Source organism: Pristiophorus japonicus, chromosome 8, assembly GCF_044704955.1.
Source record: "Pristiophorus japonicus isolate sPriJap1 chromosome 8, sPriJap1.hap1, whole genome shotgun sequence".
Taxonomy (NCBI): Eukaryota; Metazoa; Chordata; class Chondrichthyes; family Pristiophoridae; genus Pristiophorus; species Pristiophorus japonicus.
The window spans coordinates 125,093,217-125,105,958 of NC_091984.1; the positions used below are offsets into that span (position 1 = coordinate 125,093,217).

A 12,742-nucleotide genomic window follows, 5' to 3' on the forward strand; every position below is an offset into this window, starting at 1 on the left:
AACTCTTAAATCCACTCACGCTATTCCTTCAAATCCACTCACAATTCTCCCTCAAATCCACTCAACATTACCCTCAAATCTACTCATACTTCTCCCTCAAATCCACACACATCACATTCAAATCCACTCCCAATTCACCCCAAAATTCACTCACACTTCTCCCTCAAATGCACTCGCAATTCACGCTCAAATCCCAATCACACGTCTCCCTCAAATCCACTCACATTTCACCCTCATATCGACACTCACTTCTCCCTCAGATCCATACACACTTCTCCCTCAAATCCACTCACATTTCTCCCTCAAATAAACTCACAATTTAACCCTCAAATCCCAATCACACTTCTCCCTCAAATCCACTCAAACTTCTCCCTCAAATCGACTCACATTTCACTCTCAAATACACTCACATTTCTCCCTCAAATCCACTCCCACTTGACTCTCAAATTTAGTTGCAATTAACCCCTAAATTCACTCACATTTCACCCTCAAATCCGCTCACACTTCTCCCTCAAATCCACTCACACTTCTCCCTCAAATCCACTCACACTTCATACTCAAATCCACTCCCAATTAACCCCCAAATTCACTCACCTTTCTTCCTGAAATCCATTCACACTTCAACCTCAAATTCACTCACAATTCTCCCACAAATCCACTCACATTGCACCCTCAAATACACTTACAATTCACCCTCAAATCCTAAACATGCTTCTCCCTCAAATCTACTCACACTTCTCCCTCAAAACCATTCAAATTTCACTCTCAAAGACACTCAAACTTCTACCTCAAATCCACTTACAAGTCTACCCGAAATCCGCTCAAATTTCTCTGTCAAACCCACTCACATTTCTCCCTCAAATCTGCTCACAATTAACCCCCAAATTCAATCATATTTCTCCCTCAAATCCACTCACACTTCTCTCTTAAATATCCCCTCAAACTTCTCTCTGACATCCTCTCAAACATCACCCTCAAATCCACTCACATTTCACCCTCAAATCCACTCACATTTCTCCCTCAAACCCACTCACGATTCTCCCTCAAATCCACTTGAGTCTCAAATTTACTCACACTTCACACTCAAATCCACTTGCATTTAACCCCCAAACCCACTCACATTACTCCCTGAAATCCACTCCCACTTCTCCCACAAATCCACTCAGAATTCTCCTTCAAAGCCACTCACATTTCTCCCTCAATTACGCTCACAATTCTCCTTGAAATCCACTCACACTTCTCCCACAAATCCGGCAACAATTCACCCTCAAATCCACCCACAATTCTCCCTCAAATCTACTCACACTTCACCCTCAAATCCTCTCTCGATTCACCTTTAAATATACTCATAATTCTACCTCAAATCTGCTCAAAATTCACCCTCAAAGACACTCACAATTCAGCCTCAAATCCACTCACATTTCTCCCTCAAAGACCTTCACACCTTCCTCAAATCCACTCACAATTCTCCCTCAAATCCATTCACACTTCCCCCTCAAACCTACTCACACTTCACCATCAAATTCACTCAAACTTCACCCTCAAATCCACTCACACTTCTCCCTCAAATCCACTCGCGCTACTTCCTCAAATACATTCACAATTCTCCTTGAAATCCACTCATAAATCTCCCTCAAATCTGTTCACACTTCACTCACAAATACACTCACAATTCACCTCAAAGACACTCACAATTCACCCTCAAATACACTCACACCTCCCTGAAATCCACTCCCACTTCTAACTCAAATTCACTCACACTTCACCTTCAAATCTACTCACAATTCTCTCTAAAATCTGATCACACTACTCCCTCAAATCTACACACACTTCTCCCTCAAATATACACAATTCTCCATCAAATCCACTCCCACTTGACTCTCAAATGTACTCACATTTTATCCTCAGAACCACTCACATTTCACCCTCAAATTCACTCACATTTCTCCCTCAAATATGCTCAGAATCTCCTTGAAATCCATTCACACTCCACCCTCAAACACACTCACAATTCAGCCTCAAATCCACTCACAATTCTCCCTGAAATCCACTCACAATTCTCCCTCATATCCACTCACAATTCTTGCTCAAATCCACTCACAATTCTCCCTCAAATTCACTCACATTTCACCCTCAAATCGACTCGCACTTCCCCCTGTAATCCACTCAAACTTCAATCAAAACTCCAATCACAATTATCTCCCAAATACACACATATTTCACCCTCAAATCTACTCACATTTCTCCCTCAAATCCACTTATGCTCCACCCTCAAATCCATTCAGAAATCTCCCTTAAAGCAACTCAAACTTCACCCTCAAATCCACTCTGACTTCTCCTCCAATTCCTGCCACACTTGACTCTCAAATACACGCAAACTTAACTTTCAAATTCACTCACACTTCTTCCTCAAATCCAATCACTCTTCTCCCTCAAATTCGTTCACACATTTCCCTCAAATCAACTCAAACTTCTCCCTGAAATCCACACACTTTTCTCCCTCAAATCCACTCACACTTCACCTGGAGTTAAGGCAGAAATAGATGGATATATGAGTGATAAGGGAATAAAGGCTTATAGGGAGCAGGCAGGGAAGTGAAGCTGAGTCCATGACCTTAGTAAATAACGTAGCAGGCTCAAGGTGGCAAATGGTCTACTTCTGCTTCTATTTCTTATGTTCTTATCTAACCTTCAAAGCCATTCACACTTCACCCTCAAATTCAGTCACACTTTATCATCAAATCCACTCACACTTCTCCCTGAAATCTACTCAAACTTCACTGCCAAATTCACTCACACATCTCCATCAAATCCACTCATAGTTCATCCTGAAATCAATTCATTCCTCACCCACAGATCCATTAAGACTTCACCCTCAAATCCACTCACAATTCACCCTCAAATTCACTCACACTTCTTCCTCAAATCCAATCACTCTTCTCCCTCAAATCCACTCACACATCTCCCTCAAATCAACTCAAATTTCTCCCTCAAATTCACTCACACCACTTGGATTTAGGGCAGAGATTGATGGATATATGAGTGATAAGTGAATAAAAGGTTATGGGGAGCAGGTGGGGAAGTTGAGCTGAGTCCATGATCAGATCATCCATGATATTAAATGGCATAGCAAGCTCAAGGGGGCAAATGGTCCACTTCTGCTCCTATTTCTTATGTTCTTATGTAACCTTCAAATCTACGCATACTTCACCCTCAAATCCTAATATATTTACTCTCAAATCCACACAAACTTTTCCCTCAAATCCACTCACACTTCTCCCTCAAATATACTCACACTTTTTCTTCAAATCCACTCAAACTTCACCCTCAAATCCTGTCACAAGTCATCCTCAAATCCAATCACACATCTCCCTCAAATCCCATCTCAATTTTCCCACAAATCCACTCAAGCCTAACCCTCAAATGTACTCACACTTCATCCTCCAATTCACTCACGTTTCTCCCTCAAATTCCATCACACTTCACCCGCAAATCCTGTCACACTTCACCCTCAAATCAGCCCCCAATTCACCCTCAAATCCATTCAAATGTTTCCCTCAAATCTACTCACACTTCACCCACAAACCACTCACATTTCTCCCTCAAACCCATGCACTTTTCACCCTCAAATCCAGCCGCACTTCACCCTCAAATCCGGTCTCACTTTTCCCTCAAATCCAATCAAACTTAACCCTCAAATGCACTCACACTTCATTCTCAGATTCACTCACATTTTCTCCCTCAAATTCCATCACAATTCACCCTCAAATCCACTCACATTTCACCTTCACCAATTCACTTTTCACCCCTAAATCCACTCACACTCCATGAAGAAATCCTCTCCCACTCCACCCTCAAACCTACTCACTTTGCATCCTCAAATCTACTCAATTTCTCTCATATCCACTGACACTTCACCCTTAAATCCACTCACACTTCTCTCCCAAATCCAATCACACTTCAACTTCAGATCTATTAAGACTTCACCCTGAAATTCACTCACATTTCTCCCTCAAATCCACTCATACATTTCCCTCAATTCTACTAAAACTTCCCTCTCAAATCCACTCATGTTTCATCCACAAATCCACTCAGACTTCTCCTCCAAATCAACTCACATGTCACTCTCATATCGATTCACTGTTCCCTCAAATCCACTCATATTTCTCGTTCAAACACACTCCCACTTTACCTTCAAACCCACTCACTCTACAAGCACAAACCCACTCACATTTCACCCCCAAATCCACTCACACTCCATGAAGAAATCCATTCCCATTTCTCCCTAAAATCCACTCACACTTCTCCCTCAAATTCCATCACACTTGACTCTGAAATCCACTAGCAAATCTCCCTCAAATCCACTCAGACTTAACTCTCAAATCCACTCACATATCTTCCTCAAATCCACTAACACTTCTCTCTCAAAGCCACTCACATTGACCAACAAATACGCAAACTTCTACCTCAAATTTACTCACACTTCTCCCTCAAATCCAAATTAAAATTCACCCTCAAATCCACTCACAATTCACCCTCAAATCCACTCAAACTTCTCCCTCAAATTCCATCACACTTGACTCTGAAGTCCACTCACACTTAACTCTCAAATGCACTCACACTACTCCCACAAATACACTCACACATCTTCCTCAAATCCACTCAAACTTCTCCCTCAATGCCACTCACACTTAACCGACAAATATACTCACACTTCTACCTCAAATTCACTCACAATTCACCCTCAAATCCAGTCGCATTTCACCCTCAAATTCATCCACATGACTATCAAATCCATTCACACTTTTTCTCAAATCCATTCACACTTGACCCTCAAATCTACTTACTTCTCCCTCAGATACATTCAAACTTCACCCTCAAATACTCTCAAACTTCACTCTCAACTCCACTCACAATTCACCCTCAAATCCACTCACACTTTACTGATTATTTGTTTTAGATTCCATTTCATTATTAGATTAGATTATATTCTGCTGTCTCAGGGTTTAAGGTGTTTCAGGCTGCACTCCAGGATCGTCGCTTACAATCCAGGGTTTGCAAAATGTTTTTTTTAACCAACCTTCATTTTAGTTCAACGGTTCGGTACCATTGGGTGAAGAATTATTTTCTACACTGTCCGATATTATTTCGGGTTATTTTTGTTTTATATAACGGACCCTCACATTTTTATTTCCTTTAGGATCGACACGTGTGACCGGACGAAATGATATTCCCGAACCTTCGCATTTCTGTGGGGTTTGAGCAGGTTTGAAATACATAAATCCGCAGCCTTTTTGTTCCAAGGGCCCAGGGCTCCAATATCAGCTTTAAGCGGCTGAAACTGAGCAGAGATGAACTGGTAATAGAAATTCTAACTGGTATTTTTATAACACATTTCGTTTTCTTCTAGTTTTAACACCTGGGTTAAACGTCATAAGTGTGGTTTTATTTTAATTTCTTGTGCGATTTTTCAAAAGTCAAGTGTCGCTGGCAGATTTGGAGCGTGTTTGCAAAGGAGCGGGAATCCCAGGCTGAATTGCTACCTCGGTCAATGCGCATTGTCGAGTGACGGATTATATTATTCTCCTTATAAAATACCCTCGAACGGCGCAATGAAGGGTTAATTAAGGCGACAACAAAAACACCGAAGGGATTTTATATAAATTTCTTCACAAGGCAATCTCCGATTTCTGGTTTTCTAAGAGATTTAACTCGGGATTTTTAATTTCTAGTGTTAAACTCAAATAAACATCTGGCAAGTGCATATCCAGTGCCATACAAACACACTTCAATCTGTTCAAAAACCCTCGCACTTACCCCTGAGACCACACAATATTCCGCTTTAAACATTACTCCGAGTTAAACAAAGATCGCTATTTTAAACCAATCCAGTTTAAACAATGTTCAGACAATATCCCCTTTTAGAAGGGTGGAATTTAAGGTGTAAGATCATAAAATAACCCGGTTAAAAGGCCTGTACAATTTAAATAATGACCAGAAAATATCCCGGTTAAAGACCTTCCCAAATTTAATCAGTGATCACACAACATCTAGGCTTAAAAGCGTGTCTGGTTTAGTGATGGTACAATATTCCGAATTAAAGATCACCCGAATTCCAATCTAGATTCCAGCCCCAGGAACAGAATAGTTACACAGAAACTGCACAATGTACGGGGTTTACACACAATCAGATTTAACAAAGATCGGACAATATTCCGACTGTTCTCCGCCCCAGTTTAAACAGCGAAACGACAACTTTGCCTTAACAGGGAAAAGGTGCATTTGTCAATTTAAATAAAACCAGAAAACGCCGGCGTCGACGGCCGCATTGAGAGTGGACAGATGCTGTTTGGTGAGGTGATTAAGCTTTCGGATTTTCAGTGTAATTCGGTGGGAAACCCGCTGAAGTTAATCTTCAGTATTTGGGTCAACAAAATATATCGCAGGAAGAGAGAGAGAAAGAACTGTGCAGAACGGCGAGAACAAATAGTGAGACTATAAAAATCCAACCTCAGCCGAAGAGACCAAGCACAAGGCTCGCAGGCAGGGATAGAGGACTTTAAACAGGCTTTTGCTAATAAATAGGTAACTGTATTTTACTTGTATAAAACTAACTGAAATGACAAGGTTGAGTCTGTACACTGCGATCCCACATACTAGTCAACGGAAGTAGGACCCAGTTTAAAGCCAACATATTTTTAAAGTACTGTGCTAACATTGTACAATCTTCAACTCCACAAAAGCCTCTTCAAATCAACATTGACCACTCGTTTTCTTGCAGTCACAATATACCAGCTGTCAGTTATGAAGCAAATCTCGCCGGCTCCTCCTTTTCTATAATATCTAGCCCTCCTGCGGTGATTGTGCGCTGGCATCAGCATTTGAAAAAGCAAAAGTATATTAAAATGTAATATGCATCTATCTATCTATCTATCTATCTATCTATCTATCTATCTATCTATCTATCTATCTATCTATCTACTTATCATATCTTTATATATCTATCTCTGTATATATCTCGCTATCCCTCTCTGTACATATCTCTATCTGTGTGTACACATATATATCTATAATATACACAAACATATATATATATAACCAGGGTTTTGCGTCGTTTACGTTCTCATCAGAAATATTAATTCAATAATTAGATTTTTGCAGTGGACGAAGTAACTCTAACCAAGGCTGAAACCTTCACGGTCAGATTTGAGACCATTTTTTCCGAGAACAAGGCACATTTCCTTTCTCAATGCCCTTTCCTTGGGCTCGGGGCGTTCTCTCTAAATGTGAAGATTGTATTGTTTTTGGTGCCACGGGACTTATTTTAAATAAGAATAACAGGCTCCAGAGTCAACCCGCTGAATATTTTTTCGTTATTCAGCGTCCCACTGTTAATAAAGCGCAGGAAAATCCCAACCACGGGGACACGGATTCACTAACAGACCGGGTTCTCACATTGGCAAACCGCATCCAAATAACCGTTAATTGTCCAACATCCTAGGCACGGAAACCGCCGACTATTGATACAATCCGCCCTATAATATTTATACAACAGGTCCTGTAATATTGATCAGAACCATCCCAGAATAACCTGCAATATTGACACAAACCATCCCAAGTCCTCCCTCTCCCTCCGTCCCCCGCCCCCGTACTCCAGCCCAAAGTGAGTACTCAACTCGGTATCTGTGAGATACTGTCTGGTCAATGATTTGATTTTGGTCAAACCTACTCACTCTTGTGCCGTATAAAGTGGTCTTCCCTTTCCCTCTGACAAGACATATTCCGCCCCTCTCTGTTGTGACATGTTTGAACAGTCCCACCCCTCTTGAACTGTTTTCTGATCTAACAGCAGTCTGTGCCTTTTGTCCTGTTTTATTTTAGCTGGTAAGAATTTATATAAAACAGAATGCGGGCTGCAGAGCACTCAATGTAACACGCCGGCTGTGCATTTAAACCCGTGCTGACTGTCCCTGTACAGGTCAATACCGAAGGAGCAAGGTGGATCTGATCTCTGCTTACAGCCGTGTCCCTCACTGTAAATATATCGACTGCACAACTCACTGATATTCGTACAGTAACACAAATCTAGAACACAATTACTGGCATCCAACATTAACAAAAGTGATATTTTATAAGCCGGTGTTAATATGGGAAAGACCGTATGAAAATTGCGTGATCAAGGCAGTGTTTGGTTTAATAAAAACAGAGAATGCTGGAAACACTCAGCGGGTCAGGCAGCATCTGTGGAGAGATAAACAGAGTTAACGTTTTAGGTCTGTGACCCTGGGTCAGAATTGGGGAAGGGTCACAGACCTGAAACGTTAACTCTGTTTCTCTCTACACACATGCTGCCTGCCCTGCTGAGTATTTCCAACATTCTCTGTTTTTATTTCAGATTTCCAGCAGTATTTTGCTTTTGTATTAGCGTTTTGTTTGAACCGAGATTGGTGGGTGGGTTTATAAATATAAAGTTCCGAATTTCTACATAACAACGCCAAGTGGCGATTGAACTGCTGGGGATGGGACTTTCTTTCGTCAACCTGTAGGGACGACACTGGGGCAACTCGGGAAGCCAGAAACATAGAATATTATGGCAAGTGCCCACGGGCACCGGCAATATAATAATACACAATAATAACCATGCTTAATGCAGCGACAGTGCACAAATAATAATTAAATCCTAATGCTGTTGTATCAATGATGCCCTCTATACCCTGCGGTGCCCGCAGGCGAGGGAATGTCCCAGGTGTGTCAGTGGGCACCGCATGCCTCCTCTCCGGGGTGCCTGGGCACGGCCAATGCCGTGGATGTGCTGGGGGTGGGCACTGGTGCTTTAGTAAAGTGCCCCCCCCCCCTCCCTCCCCGTGTAGGCGTTTTCTGGATACGCTGCCCATCGGCCGAGCTACAGGAAGCCCCTGAAGCTGACTTACTTGAAGAAGTCTTCCTTGCAGTAAACGTCTCCGGCCCTGGAGAAGCACTTGTCCGCCAGCTGGACCTGACAGTCCGCGCACTTCAGGCACTTGCTGTGCCAAGATCGGTCCAGCACCTTCAGGATGAACTTATCCAGGATGTGCTGGTTACAGCCTGCACACAGCGGGATCTCTGCAAAGGAGAGGAAGAGAAGTTAACAACCCGGCAGAGCTACAGTGGTATCCCCGAAACTGAGGGCGGGGGAGCAATTGTCTGAGCGAACGAGAAAAGGGTAGGAATCAAATACAAGAGCAGAACATAATAAGGGGAAATAAATCTCAGAAGAAAATAATGAAGGTAGCAAAAATACATTTGTACAAGAAGTTAGATAGATAGATACATAGATAGATGGATAGATAGATACATGGAGAGATAGATAGATAGATAGATAGATAGATAGATAGATAGATAGATAGATAGATAGATAGATAGATAGATAGATAGATAGAATGTGAACGACAAACAGTGGACAAGGAGAGAAGCCGATCATCCAAAAGTCAAGCTGAAGGTAAACCCACCGACTGCAACATAAAGCTCTGCCTGCTGAAGGATTTTATCCAGATCAGTAACTCGGATTTGATTTGGTTTAACAGGGCAGTTATGGCTCCGAGAATATCAGTTCTATTGAAAGGTTAAACTTTCAGATGTTCCACTGTGTTATTTTAATACACTTCCCCTCTCATCTGCAGACCGGCTTGCTTTTGAGCGCAGGTATTAGTGGCACACAGCATTTCCTAATTCACGGTTTGCAGAAAAGTGCATGTTCTTGCGGCGGGAATCCTGTGCAATATGGGCTGGAGTACACTTGTATTCTGATTTTAGAAAACCAGGGGACAAGCTGTGAACCGATTTGGCGTAGCTTTGCCCGAAGATACTCTGTAATTTCAACAGACAATATTTGGCAGACTGAAATACTTAGCAATTTCTGATTTAAATACGTTTAAATACAAAATGGGAACAGTAACTAAAATATATCGGCGTGTTACAGGGAAAAAATACCTTTTCAATTGTAACTTACAAGAGTTATATGAGAGAGAGAAAAATGAAAAGGGAGGGAAATGATTGGAGTGAGACGCTGTCTAAAATGATAACACGTGGACAGAATGCCCCCATTGAATCTAAATAAAGATAACTATAATATCCCAGTGCCCAATCCTAGCTCTTTCGCAAACACTTACACTTGAATTTAGTCGTGTTCTGCCAGAAAATGCCTTGGAGTTCACAGATGCGCTACCTTTTTTTTTAACAACAATTTTTAAATAACGAACAGTTACGTTGATCAAAACGAGGAGTATCTGTAGGAAGGTGATTGTTGGGACTGGGAATTATTTTGAAGTGGTCTATTACTGTGGAACATACTAGCTTCGCGTCCCATTACAAAGGTACTGACGGCGAAACCCGCGTGGCTTTGATAGCGTGGAAATACTAATAACCCAAATGAACTCGGATTGAAATGTAAAGTGATTGTGGTTTGAAACACATTTTTCAGGATTTCGTACAGATACAATTGCTCCCAAATGGCTGACACGTGTAGGGGCTTCAGTGCGTTTGGCTTTAGGCTAGATTTCTTTCCAATGTTTCCACGGGACAGTTTGCTGCGGGGATGTCAGCAGTTAGCTCGCTTGATGCAAATCAATGCATATTGCCGCTTGGTTGTGTTGACTGATAGGTAGGCAGACTGCCTTTTCCAACTGTAATCAGTTAACCTAATAACGCTTTAGCTGCACATAGTAACTAAACACACATTTCTATCCACTTTTCTCCATTAGATACATTGCTTGTACAAAATCCCCCAACCGTCTGATCCCAGTCTAGACACGAATACCCCCACCCTGTTGCTGTGAGTATATTTCACTTAGCACTTTTACCTATTTACCAACCAGTTCGAATAAACCCTGTTTAATATTAATATTTTACATATAGATACATTTCCTCCTTTCAGCTAGTGAGAGGCTAATAACATGCCACAGACTATCAACAGGCCTTGGCGGTACAAGATTAAAACTGTCAGATAGTCTGTAGATAAAATAGTTAAGACCATTTACCCATACTCTTTAAATATTTGTACCAGGCAGGCTGGTCATCCGCGATGGGTGCCCCAATTGCAAGGTCCTGTGCCTCTGGCGTCAGCTGAGTACAGTATCTTCACTCTGACACACAGTTGTCCGCTTCACCCTGCCACCCAACACCTCGTCCTCACTGCCACTTAGTACTGGAGCAGATCAGTGCAGCCTCCCCCGTCCTGCCGCAGGTTGTATATTAAATCTGGCGCCCCAACTACTGGACCTTTTCTGCCGGTGAAATGCACATTTGTTTTTGCCGAGTCCGGCAGTAATTTCAGCTGAAATGACAGCCTTGCTGCAGAATTGACTGACTGAAGTTGGCTGCGACTTTGCTTCTCAAACTGCACGGAGGCGGGGGGGGGGGGGGGGGTGGACGGACGGGCGGACGGTGCAGTAAGCGAGGCCTCTAAAGTCCATCTCAACCGGACTTCCACAATGCTGTAATATTCTCATTTTCAACGCGCAGCGCTCTCGGTCCTTGGACATTCCTGGCACCTTCTACTTAATAACAGGTGATTAATGTCACCGGAAAACACAGTTTAAAAAAAGCCCTACCTCCTACCGTCTCTAGCGCTGCTAAGGATAAAGTTGCAACACTCACGCCCTTACCCCGGCACAGGGTTTATATCGCAATTGCCATCAGTAATAAACTGTCACCCTTTTATCTGGGCCTCACTTATGCTGCAGCCTAGAAATACATTGCTTGCTCGAATTCCTGCAGTTAGCCACCCATCTTATTTCCCTCTGATAAATCTTTCTACAACCACCCCCTCCCTTCCCCATGCACCACCCCCCACCCGCCACGAAATGCGTTTACCCACCACCCTGTTCCAGGCTCAGCTCTCCTGGTCGCTTGGTTCTGAAATGTATGCAATTGACAGGTGGACCTGCAGCAAAATAAAAAAAGGCTTCCCGCGGCTTCAAGCGTCCCTGTACTGAAAGGCTCCTTACGTTGCACTGTGACTCCCAACAGCTCTTGAACTCCTTTCCCAGGACTCTCAGTGGCGATCGCTGCACTTTGCATCATTTTCCAAACGAAATCCTCCCCCTCCCTCCCCCTAATAAAGAACAATTTATATTAAAAAAATAGACATATACACAATATAATTCAGGCCTGTCTTCCAAACGGATCCGTGCAGATATCAATAAATAAATCCACTGCCCCAGTGCCTGGGTTGATGCGGGATTTCCCTCCTCACTGATACATCCAGATTTCTATCATACAGTCAGTCCAACACATCATGACATCATCGGCTCCCACCTGCCAATCAGGAGCCCAGGGTGCCCCCTCCAGGGGCGCGACTTTGCCATAAGAGGAGATAATTGGGTCTGGGTGGGCGGGATTTCCATACATTGGGGCTTCATTAGAATCAATGCACCACCTATTCCTGGTTCTGTTCGCTCAGTGGAACTCATTAAAGCCGCAGTATACTTGTACGCACCATAAGTTCCTCTCCCAAGCCCGAAAGCACTGGTTTACTTTCTTTTGCTGATATATTCTTAATTCTGGGCAAAATCAGTCAGGGAGAGCTTCATCCATGTTCCGATATATATACACAGTGCAGAATCAAATCTTATATTCTCAGTCACTGTCAATCGGTCTTAAAGCCACTTCGTGGGGTTAAAATAAATCACTTATTGGGTGTGCTCTGCAGCCCCAACTCCGTCAGCCTGCATTAGTCCAAGCGATTTTAGAAGGATGCAATCTT

At 42.7% G+C, this 12,742-nt stretch overlaps 1 protein-coding gene across 1 annotated transcript in view; it reads right to left on the minus strand.

Annotated features, from left to right (window-relative positions):
* The window catches only part of lhx4 (LIM homeobox 4), a 120,104-nt gene extending 108,044 nt beyond the window's left edge, over nt 1–12,060 (minus strand). Inside the window, exons 1-2 of the mRNA XM_070886223.1 lie at nt 11,985–12,060; nt 8,931–9,102 (exon numbers count right to left, since the gene is read on the minus strand). Of these exons, the coding sequence (XP_070742324.1) occupies nt 8,931–9,102; nt 11,985–12,060 (248 nt within the window). The remainder of the gene's footprint in view (nt 1–8,930; nt 9,103–11,984) is intronic.
* Between the last annotated feature and the right edge of the window lie 682 nt (nt 12,061–12,742).